The sequence below is a fragment of the Gambusia affinis genome, linkage group LG04 (genome assembly GCF_019740435.1).
Source record: "Gambusia affinis linkage group LG04, SWU_Gaff_1.0, whole genome shotgun sequence".
Classification (NCBI taxonomy): Eukaryota; Metazoa; Chordata; class Actinopteri; order Cyprinodontiformes; family Poeciliidae; genus Gambusia; species Gambusia affinis.
The window spans coordinates 28,454,987-28,478,935 of NC_057871.1; the positions used below are offsets into that span (position 1 = coordinate 28,454,987).

The 23,949-nt window shown below is 38.7% G+C and overlaps 1 protein-coding gene across 2 annotated transcripts; it reads left to right on the forward strand.

Moving 5' to 3' along the window:
* Nucleotides 1-2,403: 2,403 nt before the first annotated feature.
* LOC122830386 (serine/threonine-protein kinase DCLK2-like) lies at nucleotides 2,404-23,214 on the forward strand. Of its 2 annotated transcripts, none has more exons than XM_044115696.1 (17): nucleotides 2,404-3,178; nucleotides 6,394-6,731; nucleotides 9,268-9,397; nucleotides 11,616-11,714; nucleotides 12,158-12,205; nucleotides 12,512-12,597; nucleotides 14,349-14,436; nucleotides 14,542-14,647; nucleotides 15,247-15,304; nucleotides 16,205-16,324; nucleotides 16,407-16,553; nucleotides 16,633-16,766; nucleotides 17,384-17,461; nucleotides 18,089-18,185; nucleotides 19,289-19,369; nucleotides 19,458-19,571; nucleotides 22,086-23,214. In XM_044115696.1, exons 1-17 carry the CDS (start codon nucleotides 2,770-2,772, stop codon nucleotides 22,713-22,715), a joined length of 2,763 nt encoding a protein of 920 aa, XP_043971631.1. In that variant the 5' UTR covers nucleotides 2,404-2,769; the 3' UTR covers nucleotides 22,716-23,214. The 2 variants fall into 2 exon arrangements, with proteins under 2 accessions (XP_043971631.1, XP_043971632.1); XM_044115697.1 differs by having other exon boundaries at nucleotides 9,268-9,370.
* Nucleotides 23,215-23,949: the final 735 nt, after the last annotated feature.

A 23,949-nucleotide genomic window follows, 5' to 3' on the forward strand; every position in this document is an offset into this window, starting at 1 on the left:
TTCAAACCATTTTTTCATTGATCACAAATTTGCTCCTTTTGATTTATAGTTAGTTTATGATTCCTTTAGTTGAACTTGTTGAGTTTTAGATGCATGTTCAGGTGAGATGTTATCTTTCAAAGTTTTTATTTTTCACTGCACTTTGGTTAGGTCAGATCCATCTTTCATCCAAAATATATCCTAAGCTCATATTTAAATTATTCCCATTTCTTTATTTCAGTAAATTGTCAATGTTTGTCCAATGTGTATTTCTACTGTTTGATCAAAATTAAGTGAGTTGTTAAGCTTCCAGTACCAGTTCTGTTTTGTGCACATTGGTTTATTTATTTATTTATTTGATTTCAATGTCTCTATGAAAACAAGTTAATGATCGAACACATTTGTAGGAACTGACAGTTTTTTTTATTTTTTGTTTTGCTAAATGTATTGCTTAGGGAAAACAGCTGATGGATGTGTTTAGTTTTTACATTACTTTTCTTAATTCACCAAATACTTTTTTTTTTTTTTCTTTTTGTTTTTGGTTGCACATTTTTACTGTTTTTATTTTGGATTTTAAAACACATTTATTTAAAAAATAAAAGAATTTTGATTTTTGCATCCCTACTATTTAAACACTAGAGGGCGAGAGAGACTTATCTTCCTCTCTGAAAACCTTTCAAACTGGCAAGTGAAACCACTCCTAATATCTGTGTTTTGGATATTTCTTATATATGTAATTTTTTATTAACATTGGAAATTATTTCAGTTCAAAAATTCACAGCATTAGTTTTGAAAGGTACAATAGTAATGTTAGTATTGTATTGAATATCGTAAAATATCCCCAAGTACCTTGTAAATCTAGTTCTCAATCTGTATCTTTGCCACTAATGCTCGTTTATGTCATTTACTTTGAATTGGACACAGATTGCAAGTAATATTCATTTTTCAAAAAAACAAAAACAAATCTCCATTAGTATTCCAGTTGGACAATAGTAGAAGAACAAAAACCCCTAAAAGGTTTATGTTGTGCAGTTAACATAACATTTATTTAGATTTCATAAGACATTTATCATGAGGTTCGCTTTGTTGTTCTGTACAGGATTTCCCTCTGCTGGAGGAAGACAATTCATATTACGGTTCCTCCAGGGCTTCCTCCCGGAAACGCAGCTGAAACAATGCATCCACAACCACTGGCGTCTCCATTTGAAGCCTAAGGATATCTTTAGGAAACACAGTGGTATTCTGCTTTCCCATGTTTGTATGAAATAACAAATGTTTTCATATTTATTAAACAGCTAGCTGTTTCTTTAAATAACCTTTTAAATCATATGCATTTCTTTTTGCAAACTGTTTGCAATTGAATAGTCATTTATCCCTCTTAGAGTGTGTTGATATATTTTTATATATCAACACACTTCTTTCTCTGTTCATAAATTTAAAGTAAAAAAAAAACATGGATCAACTTTAAAAATATATATATATATTATGCATATTAGACATTTTGATTATTCAGAAAAAGGAAGAAAGAACAATAAAAGCACAACAATAAAAATAAAAAAAATCCCATATTTTATGGTTCACAAGCAACTCTAACCTTTAAAGGAACTCAGTGTTTCAGAAATTTGATTGATTGACAGCACTAAGACCCTCCTCCTGGCTCTGATTGGCTGTTTTTGGTTGGGAGTGGGACATTTCTTCAGATGGCCATAGTAGCTGGAAGGAAGTGGAGGAAATTGATCTTTTCACAGATCATCTCTCTTATAATATATTTCCCTGATATGGTTACACTTTTATCAAATATAAATAAACGCAAATTTGTAAAAGTTACAAAAGTATGCGCATAATTTATTATTTTTTTCTGAAATAAACGTTTATCAGATTATTGCTACAATTTATCATGGATCTCATTTAAACTGATTCATGTTTTACTTTGCACAGATGCATATATTAAGAACATTCCATAATTTCATCCCCAAAAATGGAGCCCATCCTTTTCCATGTTTTTTCTGACTTTATAAATTGAGCTATGCTCTTACATCTCTTACTGACAATTTCTTAATTTCATGCTCAATATTTTTTTTGCTTTGAATATCATTGATGATGCTTTAAAATAAATCAGATCCTAAAATAAAGTTTTGCTCTTAAAATCTGAACTAAAACAAAAAAAAAGCATTGGCTAGTAACTATGACCTTTCTGACTGTCAAATACAGAAATATGTTATATCTCACATCACTAATTTTTATCTACAAGTAAATCTTGTATTTTTTTAAAAAAGATTGCGAATGATAATTATTATTTTAGACCCTAGATATTTATTATGGTGCATTAAGGGGCATTAGGACCCCGAGGCAGAAACAATTCCTCCTCCTCCTCCTCCTCCTCCTCCTCCTCCTCTGTCATTATTGATCTGACAGGCTGTTCAGATAGTCAGCCGGACAGGATGCGAGGAAAAGATAACCTGAATGTTCCACTTCTGCTGTGCACTTTTCCTTTTTGTGAAGTTCTATTTATTTCACAGAAATATGTCTGCTAACTGCGGACCCGCACTGTTTGACGCATAATTTATTTGCAGGAGAGAAGGTGGGGGGAAAGCCTCAGTTTGGTGCCGTTGCATTTTTACGGCTAAAAGAAATCACACCATCGGATCTGTCGTTCATCATACAGCAGACTTTCAATAACCTCCGCGGCCGCTGATATACACGTCGTGGAAGCTGACTTGGCACGAAGCGAAACGTTCTGGGTAAAAGTTTGTCATTTCTGTTGGACGGGCAGAAAGTGGTGGACGCGGCATGTCTCTGAGCAGAGGTATTATCGAATTCGAGCACTTTGAGGAGCGAGGCAGGAACCAACGGACTCCAAAGACCAACTCAGGCTCTGGGTCTCTCACCAAGTCCAAAGGCGGCGGTCTCGTGCCCAGCCCGGCGCACAGCACGCACTGCAGCTTCTATCGCACGCGCACCCTGCAGTCTCTCACCTCCGAGAAAAAAGCCCGGAAAGTGCGCTTTTATCGCAACGGGGACAAATATTTCAAAGGTTTAGTGTACGCAGTGTCCAATGACCGGTTCCGGTCCCTGGGTGCGCTGCTCATGGAGCTGACGCGGTCCCTGTCGGACAACGTCAACCTTCCCCAGGGAGTCCGGATGTTGTACACGGTGGATGGGGGCAGGAGGATCACCAGCCTGGATGAGTTATTGGAGGGTGAGGTCGATGAAGAATTCACGGTCAAAATTCAGGACAGAAGATCCACATTATAGCAACTCCACAATACACCGATCGACAATGACCTAGATTACATTCGTTTTATGGCAGAAAAGTTTTTTTTTGTCCATGTAGGTAAAGATGCAAATTTAAAAATCTAATTGGCATACTTTAAAGGACCTGTACCTGTAAAGTATTCACACACTTTCAAATGTGCGCAAATCTTTAAGAACGTTTAGTAAAAAAAAAAAAAAAAAAAAAAAAAAAAAGGTCGCAATTGTTTCCATTAAACAGGAAATTGTATTAAAATCACAGGTGAATAAGCTTGTTCACGAGATAAGTCATTAAAAATCTTAGCAGCAACTGATGTAAACAGCTAATGATATATTCAGCCTTAGCGTTAGCGCTCATTATCTATCAGCCTTCAGAAGAGATGTCACCGTCTTTCAGGCTGAGGAGCGACAAGATTGGGAAATGTTTGTCAACGATTTTACATTTAGGTTTTTAGTTCTATGACAAGCGATAATATCGTTTTCTAGTAATATAATGGCAATGGCATAGTAATCCAAGAACACATTCTCAAAGATCAATAATCTTTAAATCCCAAGGAACATTTAACACTGGATCTGAAGCTTCCAGTGTTAAATTTATGATAAATATCCTAATATAAATATATTTATGTTAAATATCCAGCATAAATAAATAAACCAACAAATAAAATGAATTACGAAGTCTAAAATTGTCCTCCAAAAAGGTTCAGACCATGAAGACTTTTGTCATCCAATTCATGGTAGAAAGTCACCCAACTAAATGCAACCAGTCACTATTCACCTCTGCTAGCAAACCTCTGATGCCTTCACAGAGCATCTGGATTTATGAGTTTAAGTTACACAGTTTGACTGTATTCACTAGTTTGGTGACTCCTAGAAGAAGTTGTTGCACTTAATTGTGTTATGGGATAGTAGATTAAACACAAATGTAAACCATGTTATATATTATTAAAATTTGTGTCATTTTTATACAACTTAAACATTATGCACTTGTTTCTTTGTTAACCATTTAAAATTGTCATGTGACTTAATGTAATAAAGTTCTAGGCGTAGTAATAGTTTTGCACAGTATGTGTCCACAATTTGACATTTTACTTTGATCAAATTATCTTTACTAAGATTTTTCCCCACATCTTGAGTAATTCACTTTATATGTTGAATCCAAAGAACCACGTCATTGTTGACATATCTGCCCTGACATGTGACCTAGAGACACACATGCAGATAGCCTCCTCCTTAATGCTGTCATTGTGCACAACTGTCAACTCACATCACAAGTCATTTAATTATCAGCAAGCTTGTGTGAGTGTGAATACACTGTGTGAACCACTTAGTGAATGCCTTTAGAGGTGTGCATGTGTTTATGTACTTGGACTTTTTCAGGAGCTTTTTTGCTCCAAATGTCTTCCGTTCAGGATTCATGGTTTACAATTTGCCTGTAAATAAACATACTGAGAACAAAGCTGCACCATCAGGCTAAATTTAGTTTGATTTGTTGTCAGAAGGAGACCAAATGTCAATTCCTAAAGTCGGACACAAAAAGAACTTGAACTTTTGCTTTTCCTTTCTTGTGCAATTGACACAACTCTGTGATTGGTTATTAGTCCTGTCAATCCCTTTAACTATTTCATCTGCACTAAAGCCAGGCTCCAGTCCATTGGAACGGAAAAAAGGGTTACTGCTTGATACCTCAGGATTCACTGACCTCTTACTGGAGTTATTATTGTATACTGGTTTATTTTTATTTCACCTCCTCCTAACTTCTGAGTCTCATTTCCTGCACCAGTTCCCCGGAGACACTGTGAAGGATTTAGGCCAGCTCATGATCTACATACTGAAATGACACTAGTTTGGCATATGTAGAGCTAAAGTTATTTAGGATGCCAGCGGCTGTTTCTTAAGCTGAATCTTGATTTTTTTTTTTATTTTTAATCAGTTTTTGTTTCAGTTTGAGTAATAAAAAAACTACACCTTTCCTTTGTTTACTCAGCTTTGGGACACATTAGTGTGCAGCCCAACACTCTGGACACACTGAATAGAGCCAGCTTGGACTTTAGTGTGCAAACCCAATCAAGCATCATTCCCCTATGTGCCCCTTGTGACCGGGCAGGATTGCTAAATGAAACACTTAACATTTAACTGCTTTGCCTGTAAAATATGCAGGAAGTATAACAGATACTGAACTGGTTTTAGAAAGAGCTCTTGTAGTTTTCATCTGGTGTGGCCCATTTGTTGGTGTCGGTCTTCTTTAGAACTGGGGTGACGTGCTCCATTTTACTAGTTTTAGAGAGAATACAAGCAGCAGTGTTCTGGATCAGCTGGAGCAGAGATTTTAGGCAGAGCTGTGAAGACACTGCTGCAGTAACTAATGTGACTAAAGTTAAACGCATGGATGAGTTTCTCTACTGCTTGCTGGGACTTTAGTCCTTTAATTCCACAAATGTTCTTTGTGGACAGAAGGTGACAGAAGGCTGACTTTGTAATTGTCTTCATGCGTTTTGTAAATGTTCAAGTCACTTTTCAGGTTTCGGTCCTGATCAGTAGCATCCAGCTGTAATTGCTGAATCTGTGCTGATTCTTGATTATTCCTCTTTTGCTCCAAAAATATGTAGTTTAGTTTTGTTTCTAATTAGCAGAAGAAAGTTACCATAACATAAACATAGCAATCCATGGATTGTTAGGTTTTAGACAAGACTGGTATAGTTAAACAATTAGCTGTATGCATGTGAAATATATTTGGAAGGTTTTGTTATTGTTAAACACTTAATACATTTGGTTGTTGTAGCTTATTGAATAATTTGGTGAACTTTACTCCTAATCCAAATAAGTGAGCTACTTAGCTCACTACTAGACTAACTTAGTTAACAGTAATCTTACACAACTGTACAATGTGGTATTGTCAAACAGTATAATTAAAACGCTCTGCAACTGGTTAAAGAAAACATATTTCAGGCAAACAAGATCATAATAAAACATTTTAAGTAAAGGTACAACAATTAAGATTGGCAACATACTTGAAAAACAGCAAAATTACTTTGGTATTTTGGATTTGCTTGAATGTTGTTATGATGCTGTGCCACACATCTTGTACTATTGCATGATAATAAGTACAGATATCTGCAAAATCCATGTATTGATTGTGTAAAATGTAAATTTTTTTCCCAGGAGAGAGCTATGTGTGCGCTTCCAACGAGCCATTTCGATGCGTAGATTACACCAAGAACGTCAATCCCAACTGGACAGTAGGCAGCAAGACGGGTACATCGCGCTCCCTCACATCCCTCAACCAGTTAAAGAGCGAATTACAGCGGGAATCCAAGGAATTCATCAGACCCAAACTGGTCACGGTGATTCGCAGTGGCGTCAGGCCTCGCAAAGCGGTTCGGATTCTCCTCAATAAGAAAACGGCACACTCCTTTGAACAGGTGCTCACGGATATTACTGACGCCGTCAAGTTGGACTCCGGAGCTGTGAGAAGACTTTACACTTTGGAAGGCAAGCAGGTAATGTCGCCAAATGAATCCTTTTCCTCCTGTGGTTAATATGTGCTTCCCTAGCATCTGCTGAAGAAATCCTCCAAAGTCTAAATACAGCATGGCTTATCGTCTGATGATAACGATTCAATTTAAAAAGTTAACTCAAACTCATTTCACCGGGATTATATACTTGGAAGTTTTTTTCCTTGGTAATGTGGCTCATTATGGCTTTTAGCCAGTGAATAAAATGAGTTTTGATCCAGAAATATCAGCCTACTGAAAAGTATGTCAGTGCACTGCAGCATGTAGGGTTTTTTCTGCATGCCATTATTGCGTGGATGCAATGAGGCTGTGGTTCTGGAGAGCTGCTGGGGAAGCCAGTGTGGATCTGGTAAGAGGTTTTAAAATCGTCTATATTGGCATCTCTTCTACCTCCCATATTTGTGTTGACAGCCCATTGCAGCTTAGGTCAGGAAATCTTTCTGGCCTATAAAGCACAGTGAGTCAAAGGTCAGTAAAGAAAGCATTGCTACTTCTTCAGTGGGCAATTACCAAAAGTAAATGTGGATCACAGTAAAAGCTTGCCAGCGTTGGGAAGCATGACGTGTTGGAAAGTTTCTTGGTGGACACTGGCGCTGACTTTAGCTACATTAGGGAGAAATCAGCTCTAAATGTTTGAGCATTGCTTGTGGTGTTCCCCAAGGATCAGTGCTCGGTAAATAAGCTATATGTGTAAAGCTTGTGAAAATATGACATGTGCATTATTTGTAGATGATACAAATATATTTTTATGTGACTGGCAAGAGAAAAAGACAGTGTAAACAAATAGAGAATTAAAAATGATTGCATAAGGCTCTGTACTGTATCAAATTTCATCAAATATTTAAACAAAAATAAGTTTGTGCGTAAAATTCTTCAGCTTAAATTACCAGTATTTGGTTAGTTGAATTGGTTTGGTTAGTTCTTAAATAAAAATAAAAATCCAAAGAATTATTAAAAGTATAATTTTACTAAAATAAAAATAAAAAAATAGACAAATCAATATTGAGCCTTTGGAATTGATTCAGAATGTCCAGCAGTGCACTGCAGCACTGGGAATTGCAATTTTCTATAGAAAGGATTTTTTTCTGTACCTCTAGTGATTGAATCACCCAGGTCTCCCAATTCTCAGTAAGAATTTCAGGCTTTTTAGGCCTCATTAGATATTTGAACTAATAGGAAATGACGTGATTGAGGCATTTGGTTCAAGAAAAAAGTTCACCATCCTTCTGATTCAGCACTTAGGATTAATCTGATCCTGACAATGTCCAAGAATCTCCATGGACTGATTTATTTTTGACGTGTGTGACAAACTCTTTGGGCTCTTGGTATGGCATTTCAGTGCAGCATTCAGCTGTCAAATTCCAGCATAAGAGCTCATGTAAAGAATGTGATGCACTTGTGCTTTGTAAAACCAAACCGTCTGCAGCAGCTAATTACAGACTTCAGCTCTCCCTTGCTTAGACTATAACTTTGCATGTGTTGCCAGTTAAAGAGACCACGGCTTTGCCTTCGCTGTTAAAGAAACTGGATATAAACATGAACCCACTAAAAATGAAAATTTTAGCTCTTTTGATTCAATTACAAAGCACCTTATTCGTCTGCAGTATTTTGTCTTCATCCTGCCTCCTTATGTTTTACTGCAGTCATTAAGCTTTCCTAAGCCACCATCTCATGTAGTAGTCATCCTGAAAAGTCAAACCCACACTCCCCTCCTACGCCATGCCCCCCTTTAAGAATCCATCTGCCCACAGATATGTGTTCACACACACAGGATAAGAGTGTGAGCATGAGGATATTCAAGTGCAACGTGGGAAGTGGGATAATCAAGGGATCTTCTCGTTTATCTTCCTCCTTGTCCACCTACAGCTACAAAGGGATCGTTTCTCTGTGTATTGGTGTGCCAGAGCGCAGTTTAATTATGCAAGTTTACCTTCTAACTAGAGGGGGTGTGTGTGCTTGGTGTAAAAAATAACAACTGCTTGGAGGAGCAGAGAAACTGATGATCACAGCTTGAAACAGTATAAAGACAAATTGAGATAAGTTTCAGCTCAGTCTTTGAAGTTGTAAGTTATTACAGTGTGACTTTAAGAAAATAAGAGACCTTCCCTGCTTTCAAACAATGAACTGAAACAACCAGTCAGAGCTAGGAGGAGGGTCATAACACTGTCATAACACTGCCAATCACCATGGTGTATGCCGTGGTAAAGGTAGTTAGAACAGCCACAGATGACTGCAGATTATCAGTTTTCCTAAAAAAATAAGTTGATTTTCCACCACTAGCACATTGAGCATCATGTAAACAAAGTTTATTGACAGCACTAAGTCCCTCCTCCTGGCTCTTGTAGAAGCACATCTAAAAGTTTGATATTTTTCACAAAGTGCTTTCTCCACTAGATTTTCACTAACGTATTTCAGATTTACTTAAATTGTTCTACATCATATTATAAAGCCCAACATTTTCAAACAGTTTTAAATTAATCATTACTCATATCAATCTTAAACATTGTTTCCTTTCTACCAGATTACCTGCCTGAAGGACTTTTTCGGGGATGATGATGTGTTCATAGCATGTGGTCCAGAGAAGTACCGCTATACGCAGGACGACTTTGTGTTGGAGCATAGCGGTAAGGCCTCTACAGCCCTGATGACTGGTACGTTCTCTTCACATGCACTACTTACAAAAAGGCATTTTTGGCTTTCAGGCGAAGCTTGAGTGAACTTTAAAAAGCACTACAATTTACAGGTGAACTTAAAGTGACCTCCTCTAAATTTTTGAATGCACTTCTTGTGTTTTGTTACCTTTAGTTCTCTCTTAATCCAGACTCTGGCTTCTGCAGCCTTCTTTTCATTTAAGCAACATGTAGTTTGTGTATTTCTGATCCTTGTTATTCCAAATTCGAGAATTGTGAATGCTTGCTAGTACCAATGTGTTTAATTTGACATCAGTGCTAGAGAGCTGACTCAAAGTCTCTGAACACAGGCAGGATGTGACCTGGTTTAGCAATGGTGTCCTTCAGTCGAGATGAAATCAGCTCCAGGGAAGGAAAAGGGAGTTTACTGTTGCTGCTGTCTGCAGCGGTGACATCCTGTCTAATCATTATATTGTGTCAGGTTAGCTTACAGTCAGGAGGCAGATCACCATGTGAAACTGCTACTCAGGTCAACTAACTAAACTTAGAGACACTTTGCAGCTTTTGCTCCACTTATAAGATTTAGGTTTAAAGAAACAAAAAAGACACAGCGCTCCCTTCTTAAGCTAAAGGGACTGCTATTCTATTTCTAAATATTTCTAGTAATATTTTATTTGTGGAATATTTAATTTTTTTCACCTGCACCAGTAACACTTGTGTCTGTGTATATGGTCACTTTTTATTTTTTGTATTTTTTCTGTGTGCAACATTTTGTTGTCAATGTCAGTAGCTGCATTTCCACGGACCACATAACTGCACAATTTGACATTTCTAAAATAAATTCATGTAATGGAAACAGGCCAATTAAAAAAAAAAATAGTTTTTTAATGAAATGTTTTGAGACAAGGATGAGGTGAATATTTGGCCGTATTGAACTCATTTTGCAAAACTGGAATGGGAATACTTTTCTCACATCAAATAAGTCACATGATCAATAACCACATTTTACTACTGGTGAAAACCACAAAGAAGATGATGACAGGAAGTAGTTGGAGAGTCGTAGCATGGCATGTTTTTTAATGACTTATTGCATGAACAAACTTGTGATTTTTATTGTGTTTCTTATTTAATGGAAAAACAGCAATTGTGTTTTTCCAACATTAGCGGAATATTGACAGTTTTGCGCATGATTGTAATAGAAACGCAGCCTCTGTCATTTCTTTGTGTAATGACAAAGTAAGTCTATGTCTACATTGGCCAAGCTCCATTACTTAACAAAAGTGCTGAAGTATTTTACATAGCTGTGAAGTATATTTTGTCAATTTACATGTACATTGGAAGGGGTTGGGCATGTTTTCATATATACAATAATTAGAAGAGCTTTGCAGGCTAAAAAACGTAGCAAGAAAAGTGAAACTTAGAAGTAGGGAGTTTGTAACGGGTGGGTTACTGTTTTGAACCCCTGCTTTGTCTGTCTCTGTCATTTTGCCGCTGTGTCCTTGGGAAGACACGTCACGCTTACCTGCTTTTAGGGGCCACAAATGGTGGCCCTGAAGGGCCCAATTGAGTAGCACCCTGTCGTATGTCAGTCTGGCCCAGGGCAGCCCAGGGCAGCATTGTAGCTTACTACCAAGTAAGCTACAATGTAGCTGTAAATGTGTGTATTAATGACTGAAGTGTCAAGTACCTTGGAGTACTCAGACCTCATAAAGCACTGTTCAAGTGCCAACCATTTACCAACTACCAAACAGAAACAGCTAAAGCTAAAAAAACAAAACAACCTAACCTGCAACCTTTCAGTGGTAAATGGATTGTACTTGTACAGCGCTTTATCAAACCCAGAGGACGTCAAAGCACTTCACACTATATTCAGTCACCCTGGGGCAGTCTCAGGCTGCCATGCACCAGCTGCCATGAAGCGTCTTGCCCAATGACAGCGGATGGAGTGGGCATTGAGCCGGCAACCCGCCGATTGCAGGACAAATGCCGACTAACTTTGACATCATCATCCCCGAAGTTAAAGGTTTTATTCAAAATGCTTTAAATTCTTGTGGGTAGTATCTACGTGTTCTCGACTTTTCAGGAGTAAACATTGTTCAACACAGATTGTTAAAGTTTCTTCAGCCATGATAGAGTGTTTGCATCCAGCATTCATAATGTTTCAGCACACATAAAATATATTTCCACCCTACGATTGATTCTATATTGAGTATTTTATCTGCAATCTTTGCTTCCTTAGAATGCAAAGTCCTAAAAACATCCTACAGTCGATCTACTACTCCAACCTGGGCCGGTAAGAGCCCCAGACCTTCACGACGCAGCAAATCTCCAGGGTCTGGTGAGAAACACTTTGATCCTTTGTTTTAGAACTTATTTCCAAAGAGTCAGTAAAGGCAGTTTTAGGCCCGATCAGCAAAAGCTCAATGGTCAAATCATCACATGCTCTGACATATTTGACCCCTGTGACCTAATCAATAAGACAGTGTGTCCAATGACAGAAGACATGTTGCTGCTTCTTGGCCTCCAGCACTGACAGTTTTTGGCAGAGGGCCTGGACATGGTAATGGTCACTATGGTCAATCCCAATCCAGCCCCCAACAGGAATGCACCACAATATATGGTGGGCGTGGTCTAAAGCTTTCACAGCACCCCCATGAATCTAAAAAAATAAATAAATCATTTCCAAGCCATGCTTCAACTGTATTTATATATTTATTTATACAGTACTCTGAGTTAAATGAACACATTTCACTGTTTATGTGTTTGTTATACTGACTGTAGCAAGGAAACCCATTCATCACTCCAGTTTGTCTTCAATCAAGTCCCCGGGTAATGCTTCAAACATTTCTTTTTATTCTTTGAGTAGCTGTGAAGCTGGAACTAGATATTTACATACACAGAATAAAAAGACGCCGTTTGTATTTTTCTTCATTGTATGTAAAAGTCTGGTATCAACTGTAGCAAAACAAACTGTGTATTTGAGGTTTTATCAAAGGATAATATCTCTAAACATTTCTCTACAGTTTTCAGATACATTGCTGTAACAATGTTTTTGTATTTGTACCTACAGAAGTAAAGTTTCAAAAGTTTGCTCCTTGCCTTTGAAAGTTAATTTTGTACTTGACCTTTCTACAGTAAACGGTGTCTCAGCTCACAGGTCCACTAAATCCTCCACTCCATCTCCCAGCAGCCCGTCTCCACGAACCATCCCCTGTTTAAAGGTACAATAGATAGCAGCAGTACAACCAAAACACCCCGTCCTTTAGGTTGATCATATTGTGTTTTAACTCAGTCTGTTAATTCGCTCTCACTCAGATGGTAACTCACTGGTTGTTGTTTTTTTTTAAGCCAAGTGGCCTCAAAAGATGTTTATGTGCCTAGATCATTCTCATCTGGAGAAATGGACAAATAATTTCAAACGATTAGAACTTGTGCTTTTTAAAAGGACATATTTTTCCCCTTAGAAAATCATGTTTTTAGTAAAGGAGTCAAACTCACTGAAGCAGTCACTTGTTTAAATCTGGTGTGTTGAGCCAGGGACACGTCCAACACATGCAGGACAGGATGGATCAGTTGCTGCTCTGTCATGTATTTTTGCCAGAATTTGAGATGATATTTTTTTAACCATGCAGTGACAGTATAATATGAAACATATATTCAGTAAAAAGAAAAATCACCTCCTCCCTCAGCTAATATTACAGTGAGATGAAATGCACCGTTCCCAGTCAAAAACAGCCAGTCAGAGCCAGGAGGAGGGGCTTAGCGCTGTCAACCAACCTAGTGTACGCCACTTAATGTGTTAATGGTGGAAAATCAACTTAACATTTTAAGAAAACCATTTCACCATCGTCATTGGTGGCCATGCTAACTAGCCTTAGCATTCGCTGCAGGCTATGTTGTGGTGAACCAGGTGTAGCTTAGCAAAGAGCAAAGTAATGTGGTGAGCACGAGTGTGATTAACAGCAGTAAGACACCTTTCTGGCTCTGACTGGTTGTTTCTGACTGAGTGGGTTTTTTCCACAGATTGTCCGATACTGTCACAACATAATGATAATTTTAACAAATATGTAAAATCCTTTTTTTTTAAATAAAGGTTACATCCTGCAGCTTTCATAACATTTTCAGAATGATGCAGCCACCAGGCGAACATGCTCTGCAGTTTCTCTGTTTCTTTGTCACAGATGAACCATTCCAAATGAATGTGTTGGCTAATGAGTTTTTGTGATGTACTGATAATTATGAAGATTGCTGATAAGAGAATAAAGTGAATGAGGAAGCATATGAACGTCATGAGAAAACCGCAGAGCACTAGCTTTCACTGATTCACCTTCACTGGTTGACATGGATGAAAATGTTGATACGAGAAAAAAAGCTTTTTTTATGGGCCTCACAATTAAAGCATGCTTTGAATTCGCCCTGAATTCCTGCTCTTATCACTAAAAATTTAAACAATTCATTGCAATGACATTATGGTGTTATTTACTACTAATTGTAGATATAATACAAAAATTGGTTGCCTGGTTTTAGAAGTTTAACAGTAAGCAAGTTAATACTGCTGTGCATTGCAGCATTGACGCAGTTAATGGGTTAATAGTTGTGACGCTTTAATGTGAAAGATTGAATTGAAGAGGATTTGCTCCAGTATTTCAGATTTGGCTGATTTTATAATGGCTTACGTTAAAAATTATATGAATTTATTTTTATATGGCGACTCTAACCTCACCTTGTTGAAGAAAAAGCCTTATGTCTCCATTTATTTAGAAGGGATCATTCATTTTATTAAGTACATATTTATTTTTTTCCAAAATTAATAAAACAAGTCTCCTGATTTGTCTCTGACATTAAGGCAGCAGCTGGTAGAGGATTTTCAGCTGCTAAAATAGTTCTAATTTTATTCAACTATATACTTTTGAAATGTTTTCCCTCTATAAGTACTGATCAGTCTCAGTACTCTGTTTGTTGTAACCTACAGATACCACAGTCATTTCAAACATCCTCCCCTAATGTGAATGGGAATGACTCCATAAATAATCAACTAGAGAAAACAGTGAGTCCAGAAGGTAAACCATCTAATTTATTCATCTGGAATAGTTTTTATTGTTTGTTTGTTTAGGCAGAGCTTAATGCCTATTGATGCTAAACTGATATTTGCCTCCACTTTTCAGTTAATGGAAACCAGTACCCTGCAGCCTCCAGCATCTTGGATAAATACATTGTTGGCAAGGTGATTGGGGATGGGAACTTCGCTGTGGTTAAAGAGTGTGTGGAGAGGTAAGAGGAGAACACTGGAGGTGTTAAATGTACATTTGTCAGCAGGGAATCAACTCCAACATCACATGGTGGACAAAAACACCAGCTACTATTGGCCATTATGATGTCCAGTTGTCTTTCTACAAGCCATAGAATGACAGCTTGTTCATTCAGAATTAGCATGCAGACTAAGAGGTTAAAACATTTATTTAAAAATAGTTTTTTATCACATTTGGTTTGTTTTTGCTGAACCAGTGGTTCAATAAATATTTTTTGTACCACGTTCCTCCTCACTACTCACTCCATGTACTGTAATGTCATTATTTCAGACCTAGAATCAGTGGAGTTTGTTTTATTTTCTAATCTGGAACAAACTTCCAGAACATGCAAAACTGCTGAAACGCTGCAGTTTTGTTAAAACAGACATTGCTGAAACTTTCTCCATGTTGGTTGGGGTGTTTGGGATCCGTCTTGGATCTTTACTGAAGTATTTGATTCCTGCTGAGTCTGTCCGTTTCTGCACCACACATTTTAATGACGCTATCTTTTGAATTACACATTTTATGGTGGCTTTAGTGCCGTTTTAATGTTCCCTCCCTTATTGCTCTGTTTCTGTTCAGGTCCACGGGGAAAGAGTTTGCTCTCAAGATCATCAACAAAGCCAAATGCAGTGGAAAGGTTTTCCTTCTGAACCGTTTTTATTATCTTCCTTTAATTTAGTTTTTATACATCCCAGAATGACTCACACACACTTAAAGAGTTGTCACATGTTTGCTTTATAAAATGGAAAAAACCTAAATACTAAGTTCATACCAAAAGTCAATTATGGCAGTGTTTATATTTTGGTATGATTTGTATAGTCATATGTTTGATTTAGATAAAGCGATGTGACCCTCCAATGTGACTGAATTAAAATAAGTCTTCTATATTGATGTAAAAGACTCATCAGCTGTGTTTCCATTACAAATGTGTGCAAACCTTAGTTGATATTTCAGTGTTGAGAAAACTCAATTTTGCAATGCGCTTTTTCTACTAAATAAGAAAAGTAATTAAATTCACATGTGAATAAGTCTGTTCATGCGATAAGTCATTAAAAAACAAGCAGCTCCGTCATCCTCCTACTACTTCCTGTTTCCTTTTTCTTTCCGCCAGTAGTAACATCCGGTCGTTGATCACGTGACTTGTGATGTGAAAAAGGTTTTTCCATTGCAGTTTTACAAAATATACTAATACAACCAAAATAATAATAAAAAAGAAACATCTCATCCTAGCAAAAAAAAACTTTTGATAGAAAATTGCAGGGGATTTTTAATTGCTATGTTTCCATGAACAAATTTAGTTTTGTGATTTCAATTTGTGCAACTGTATGGTCAATGGAAACGTATTAACTAACGCCAAAACTGGCACAACCAGTTATCTGATTTATTACTTTTATTTCCTTAAACACAAGCCCAGGTTTGTTAGTTTATTCTTCTTAAGAAAACTTAACTACGACAAAAAAAGGAACAATAATAATAAAAAAAGACTAAATCTGTAAGAAAAGCTTTTCTACATTCTCATGTACAATCTGTGCTCCAGGAACACCTCATAGAGAATGAAGTCTCTGTGCTGCGCAGAGTGAAACACCCAAACATCATCATGCTGATCGAGGAGGTGGACACGCCCTCTGACCTGTGTCTCGTTATGGAGTTGGTTAAGGTCTGTCAGAGGTATAAATTAGGCCAACATCTGGTTGTGTGTATGTTTGGATTTGTAACATTTCTCTTTAAATTCCTCCCAGGGAGGGGATCTGTTTGATGCCATCATGTCCTCAGCCAAGTACACAGAGAAAGACGCCAGCACCATGGTCTACAATCTGGCTGCAGCTCTGCTGTATCTGCACAGCATCAACATCGTCCACAGAGACATTAAACCTGAGAACCTGCTGGTATTACACAGTCTCTAAAAAGATACAACAAATATATCTTTTTTTTTTTTTTTCCTTACAACTGGGCGTTATCTTTTAGGTGTTTGAGGATCCAGACGGCTTCAAGTCGCTGAAACTCGGAGACTTTGGCTTGGCCACAGTAGTGGAGGGGCCGCTGTTCACTGTATGTGGAACCCCAACATACGTGGCTCCAGAGATCATCGCCGAGTCCGGGTAAGCTGGAGGTTTCACTCGCACTAGTAACGTTTCCATTACAAATGTAACGTCATTGTGTTTATTCGATTAAGAAACAGTTCAAATCAGACGTGAATAAGTTTGTTCTCGCAATGAGTCACTAAAAAACACGCCGTGCCGTCATCCTCCTACCACTTCCTGTCCTCTTCTTCTTCGTGGTTTGCACCAGTGGCAGCATCCAGTTGTTGATCATGTGACTCATGTGATGCAAAAAAAAAAAAGTGTTTCCATTGAAATTTTGTGAAGTAAGCAAATTTTGATACGGCCAAAAAAATACCTCATCTTAGAGCCAAAACTTTATATCGACAAAGTTTTTTTAAATTGGTATGCTTCCACTAATAACATTTATTGCGCAACTACAATGGTCTATGGAAACACATCTGGAGCGGAACATGTGTTGAGATGTCATGTAAAAAACATCAACATGAAAATTTTAATTTAAAAGAAATTATGGTTCTATCAGTAAAACAGGATAACACACGTTACCGTTTCTTCATATTCTTCCTATGTTGCTTTAATTTGGTATACTAGAACAATGTTAAAAATGTCTTCTTTTTTTTATACATCTTACTGTAACCGTTGCTGTTTTCTTCCAGTTATGGTCTTAAAGTCGACGTTTGGGCTGCAGGTGTGATCACCTACATCCTGCTGTGTGGCTTCCCTCCATTTAGAAGGTTAGTTCAGATCTATTTATATTCCTTGAGATTCATAATTATAAAAAGGGAGCTGTTGGTTTCAAGGGTTTAATTTATCATCAAAATGTTAAAGTAAAGAATAGCTTGGGTTAACATTCTTCTAATGCAAGTTCTCATCTTAATTTGGGAAGTTCCTTTTTTCTTCTTCTTTGTTTTTTTAAAGAACATGTAGATTTTTGTAAAAGGTTTGTGTTGAATCACTTTTATTTTCCGTTTTGGATTGTTACATCAATTTCTAGTCTTAAAATTCAGCTGGTGCCTTTAAAAAAGTGGCTTGTTGTATTATTCCTTTTGGTTGGATTTGTGTGTGTAAAAATAAGAAATGTTTACAATTAACAGTCATACACAATTGGATATCATCTAATTACACGTTTTAAAAAAACAATATTTCAAAGTATATATACATACATGTTTAAAATAAATATGATTGTATATGAATAAGTACATAAAAATAAGAACAAATGAATAGAATAAAGTTAAATGTTTTTAATAAATTAATAACATCTTGAAGTCAAATAACCTATAAAGCCTGGTGTATTATTATGTAGGCATCACTTAGGGCAGCATTTAGGTGTTTATTAATAAATCCTCTGTCTTTTAATAAAGTGAGAATAATCGCCAAGAGGAGCTCTTTGAACAGATTCTTCTCGGGAAACTGGACTTTCCTCCTCCTTACTGGGACAACATCACTGACTCAGCTAAGGTTGGTACACAACTCTTTGCTGAAGTTTAAACCACCTTCAAGATTTGGGATTAGTTTTTTTAGGCTCTGTGTCCATAAACAATAAAAATAGAATCTGTGACAAAAGCCAACCTCTCACCAGAAACGAGCCTGAATTATTCCAACAGGGACCCAGCAGCCCATCAGGGCCTGGTACCTCATACTCCCAGATTAGGGGTCCCCAAAGTGGGTCCTGGAGGGCCGACATCCTGCATGTTTTATTTCTCTCCCTGGTGGGAGTAACTTCCTCATCATGTCAATGTTCTTCTTAGGCCTTCCAGTGAGTCATCATTGGATCCAGGTGCATTAAACCAGGGAGAGAACTAAAACATGCAGGATGTCGGCCCTCCAGGACCCACTTTGGGGGCCCCTGTCCCAGAGTATCCCCCACAGGAGCCCCTTTTAGACCAAAATGCATCGCTGCTCCACCTCCATGTCTCCTTATGACAGTGTTTCTCAATTCTGGTCCTCAGGCCCCCCCGCCCTGCATGTTTTAGGTGTTCCCCTCCTGCCACACACCTGGACTGAATCAGTGGGTGATTAACAGGCTTCTGCAGTTCTTGATGACTGCAGAAGAGGTCATGCAAACATTTGGATCAGCTGTTCTGAAATAGAGACACATCTAAAACATGCACAGCAGGACTGAGGACTGGAATGGAGGAGCAGAGGAACACGCCTTGGTTGGGTGAACGCCCGCTCACCCTCCAGGACCCTGCTGAGGCCGTAGAGCTGGTCCAGAGGTCCAAGGAAGAAAACCAGGAACAGAAATCTGTTTTTCACTGGGTTTTGCTGTTTTGTTGTACATTATGATACAACAAACCAAGCTGTGGAGAACAAAAATGTTGGGTTTTTGTTCAGTTGGTTTTCTTGTGAATCTCTACTTCCGATGTCTGTGCCACTTTTACTTCCAAAGGAAAGCAAGCAGAAGATAAACCTAAGTATGTACATTTAATGCAGTTTGAAACACATCCCCAGTGACAAGTATATGCAGCAGCTACCTTTCATTAGGCTACGTTTGTGAACAACTGGTTTAAAAACCCGGAGATGTAGATTGGAGCTAAACTACCGCTCTGGTTTCTATCCAGGATTTGATCAGCAGGATGCTGCAGGTGAATGCTGAGGCTCGAAGTACAGCAAAGGACGTCCTCTCTCACCCCTGGGTCACGGTACTCCCAGAGAAAACATTCCAGTCTCTCTGCATGCAGACTCAATGACAGCCTGAAACATGGTGGCGTTTCTCTCTGCTGCACACAGCACGACGCAGTGAGGAAGACCAACATGAAGACGGAGGTTTCAGGTAAACTGAAGACGCACTTCAACACGACACCGAAGCAGAACAGCACCACTGCTGGAGTGTCCGTCATCATGGTAAGCTGATGAATGCATCGTCGACCCGAACATGTGGGAAATATCTCTAAAGCTCTTTCTAGATGTTCTGAAAAAATCTTCTTACCGTATTTAAGCCTTGACATGGTTTCATCAGAGCTGACATGCAGCTGAGGAGGACGGAGAATGTTTGACCCCAATTCCAAAGACTTAACTGGACAATTTTCTTTTTCTCCCCTCATCATCCTAACGGGCTATAATGCCACACGGTGGACGACTTCAGCTGCTGTGAATGTATCTGGCAGAATTTTAGGGATGAAAAGAGAAACAGTTGCAGACTGGACCGTCCAGTACTCAGTCTGACTGTCCTGAATGTTCTCCTCCTTCCTCTCAGGTCACTCTGTAAGACTGACACTCTGGAAAATAGCTCAACATGTTGTTGTGAATCTCATTTGACAGTTTGAGGTTGAAATCCAGGTTGAAGCTGTGGCTCCTCCTCTCCATCCTCCTCCTCTTCCTCCCTCACACCTGATCCAGGACTACAGAAATTCAAAGTCTGCCACACATTTGACCTTTTCCTGCACTTCCGATCCATTTCATCTCCCTCATCTTGGGTCCCATCTTCCTCTCCAGCCATCACCTTTTTAATGGATCTCTCTCTTCTCTCTCTCCCTTCCTTTGACATTATTTGTCCTCATCTTTGCCATTTTCAGTAACTTCTGCCTCTGTCCCACTGACGTCTTAAGCTTCCTAATGCAACTCTGCTCCTACACTCGCATTTTTCACCATTTCTTACCTTAAACAGATGACATTCTTGTTTTATGAGTTGACATAAACAGAGTGATTTGCTTTCCTCACTATGATGGCTTAGTGAGTTTAGTTGGGCTCTGGGATTTCTGGACTGTGGAAAATCCAGGAGGAGTTGAGGAATTTACTAAACAAATGGAGAATCCACATGAAGCATGGAATTTCATGGAATAAGCTGATACACTCTTTGGATTAATAAATGTGGCTAATATATGGAATTCATACAACAGAATTTGGAAAATTATAAAGTGCTTAGGTTTCTGTTTGTTTTTAATTATTGGTACGTCGCTGCCACCTTGAGGAGAAAAACAGGAAGTGCTTTGAAGTGGCCAAACATCTTAATCGTCAGATAGATTCAAAATGACTGTTTTGACCCTCGGCTATTTGAATTTCAGTGGTTTTGTATTTCTGCTTGTTGTTTGTTTTATATTCATCATGTCTTTCATATTCTGTTTGGTTCTCTGAGTTCATTATCGTCTTAAAGATGTTGCCATACATGTTATTCTTTTGTTGTTTCTTTAAATCCGAGTTCAGTCTCTGTTTATCGTTCACTTTCTCTTAATCTGCCAGCTGTTCTTTATCGCCTGATTTCTTCACCAACATTCAAATCCATTCTTCCTCAGTGTAAATATATCTCACTCATTTCATTGTTTAATACTGGATCCTTCGTTGCTCTGCTTGTCCTGCTGCCCCACTGATTTCATTTGCACGTTCCCAAACTCAGTTTACCTCCATCATTCTCATAGCCAACACATTCCCAGAAACATTCAAATGATCACATTAACGAAGAAGTATTTTATTGTCATAAATTTAGTTTTCAAAGTTCAAGCTTATTAAAAACTTTACATGATCTCAATAATAAAACAGACAATCGAAACATCTTAACCTGAGTAATCTGTCTACATACAGCCTCAACAGTCACAGTTTCAAGGGTTTTTCTTTTTGCAAAGTGACAGAGTAAACTGGGGCTTGGAGAATAAAACAAGAATGACAACAACAGAGGCTAGAAGAGGACAAACAAGTCACTAAAGTCAATCTGGCTTTTCCCAGATTTTTCCACTTTTCTTTCCTCTTAATTCCTACAGTTCTGCCTTCCTGCTGTTTTCCTTCAAACTTACTTTCTTATTTTTCTGTTTTTTCCACCATTTGTAGTTTTAGCATCTCAGTTTGATTATACTTATATGTTGTTATAAAAACAACAAACATGTTGAGTGTTTCCAAAGGTTACTGTGAATTAAAACACATTTCCAGTTTACGATACGTTTTCTGTTGTGATATCATCTTATTTATATATTTATGTCAATGTCACCATATTTCTTGTACAGTATAAGTTATACAGGATTATATTTAGAGATTTCAAAGGGGGTTCAACACATTTGTGATCTACACTTAAATACTATGGAAAAATAGATTTTCCTCTGCTTCACAATTATACATTGTAAGTCAGTCTAACATAATATCTCCTAAGATGGAATGAAATGTTTGCTAGCAGCATGAAAATATGTAGAAAATAAAACGTTCAAGGTGTTTTAATTCTGTAAATCCCAACCTGGCACATTTTGTGTTCTGTCTATGCCGCTTCATGTTTTTTCTTTAATTACAAGCTAAATTAAAAGTTATAGATTTGGTGGTTAAAAGAAAAAAAAAAAAAGACATGTAAGTGAGACCATTTGTTTGGTGATTTCAAGGTGAGCTGTTTTATGTTGATGTGTTGAAAGGAACCTACTGAGTGTCCGTCTGTTTTTGCAGAACACGGCTCTAGATAAGGAGACTCTGAAGCTCTACGCTCTGAGCTCTTCGGAACCGCTCATGGAGCCAAGCTCAGACGTAGAGAACGTCTCGCCTGCTCTCCCAAACCAACTGGCTTCTCTCACTAAACAAGTGTCACGTGTCAAAGATCCAAACTCCACAGAGTCCGTTTTCCCAACCATGACGGCTCATCCTGGGGACCGTCAGCGGACAGAGCCTCTCCCTGTTCCTGCACGTTTGCTTTCCCCCTCTGCTGAAGCTTTCCTTCTTTCCTCCCCTCCGGAAAAAGAGACACCTCCTTCATCGCTCTTTCTGACTCCGTGCACATCCTTGGATCCCTCCTCGCCCTCTGCTCTTCATCTTTTCTCTTGCGTGACTCCCTCTTCAACCCCATCATCCTCCAACCATCCTGCCCCAGACCGCTGTTCTCCCACCAACCAGATGTCCCCATTCCCCATGTCCCCCATCCCACCTTTCATTTTCTTCCCACTCTCTTCTCCGTCAAAACAAGCTCCCACCTCGCCGTCTTCTGTCCAGCCGACTCTGTTCCCTTCTCCTCCTTCCACGCCGCCGGCTGCTCCCCTTCCCTCCTACCCTCTACTAGCTGAAGAACTTCTGGAGCAGATCTAAAATCCTGATGCGTTCTGGTCCAGATGGAGCCACAGCGTTACGTTGTGGATCAAGAGGACAAACTGTCAGCGTGAATTTCTCAGCAGCTGTGAAGTGAGCCAGAGACTCTGGTGGCAGCAGGATTCATCCAGATGCTTCATTAAAGAGTCTGAATGTACATCATGTTTATTTATTAAAATGCAGACTGTCGTGAGTTTGTTAGCACTCTGAAGTGATATATTACTGTAGCTCATCAAGCTTTTCTTTTTGGACCTCTCTTTGCTTTCCTGTAGTCCACTAGTTTAGTTTAAGGGAAAAAAGTTGAATTATGAGCTGCTGTTGCTTTAACAGATAAATTTAGTTTGTTTCTGATACGGACGTTCCACCAGATTTAACCTTTACTCCATTGTTGTTATTCTTGACACCAATAGTTCAGTCTTCCTGATTAATACCAGTTACAATTCAGTTTAACTTGGATGAAGAATAATTGAAGTAGTCAATAAAGAAATCTGTCCTTTAATTGGCTCTTACTTCTGTGTGTTTCTTTAAAACGAGCAACAATCAGGTTGATACTGATATTCAGTTTTGTTTGAGGTCAGATTTGATGACTCCATTCTCACACTGATGGTTTCAGCTACATTGTAGACACAGCTGCCCTGGGGCAGTTTTAACGAGGCTGCCATGCACCGGCGCCACCAGGTGGTCAGAGGGTCTGTTGGCCCCCTCTGACCACCACTACCAGGCAGGCTGGGTGAAGTGTCAGTACACAACGACTTAGATGGACAGAATGGGGGTTCAAACCAGCAACCCCCTGGTACCAGGACAAACTCCCACCTACTGAGCCACTGGCGCCCTTATAACATATTTACAAACTATTAGTGTAAAAATGGGGGCTGCACAGTGGTGCAGTTGGTAGAGCTGTTGCCTTGCAGCAAGAAGGTCCTGGGTTCGATTCCTGGCCGGGGGTCTTCCTGCATGGAGTTTGCATGTTCTCCCTGTGCATGGTGGGTTCTCTCCGGGTTCTCCGGCTTCCTCCCACAGTCCAAAAACATGACTGTCAGGTTAATTGGTCTCTCTAAATTCTCCCTAGGTGTGACTGTGTTGCCCTGCGACAGACTGGCGACCTGTCCAGGGTGAACCCGCCTCTCGCCCAGAACGTAGCTGGAGATAAACACCAGGAACCCTCCTGACCCCATTAGGGACAAAGGGTGAAAAGATCCATCCATTGAAAAGAAAATGGATGGATATTGACAAT

Bases quoted from the DNA above. Each gene is read 5' to 3' on its own strand.
- LOC122830386 (XM_044115696.1), top strand. From the start codon at position 2,770: ATGTCTCTGAGCAGAGGTATTATCGAATTCGAGCACTTTGAGGAGCGA. The intron at 12,206-12,511 runs GTAATGCTTCAA...ACCTTTCTACAG, and splicing joins GTCTTCAATCAAGTCCCCGG to TAAACGGTGTCTCAGCTCAC. The intron at 18,186-19,288 runs GTTGGTACACAA...GTTTCTATCCAG, and splicing joins ACATCACTGACTCAGCTAAG to GATTTGATCAGCAGGATGCT.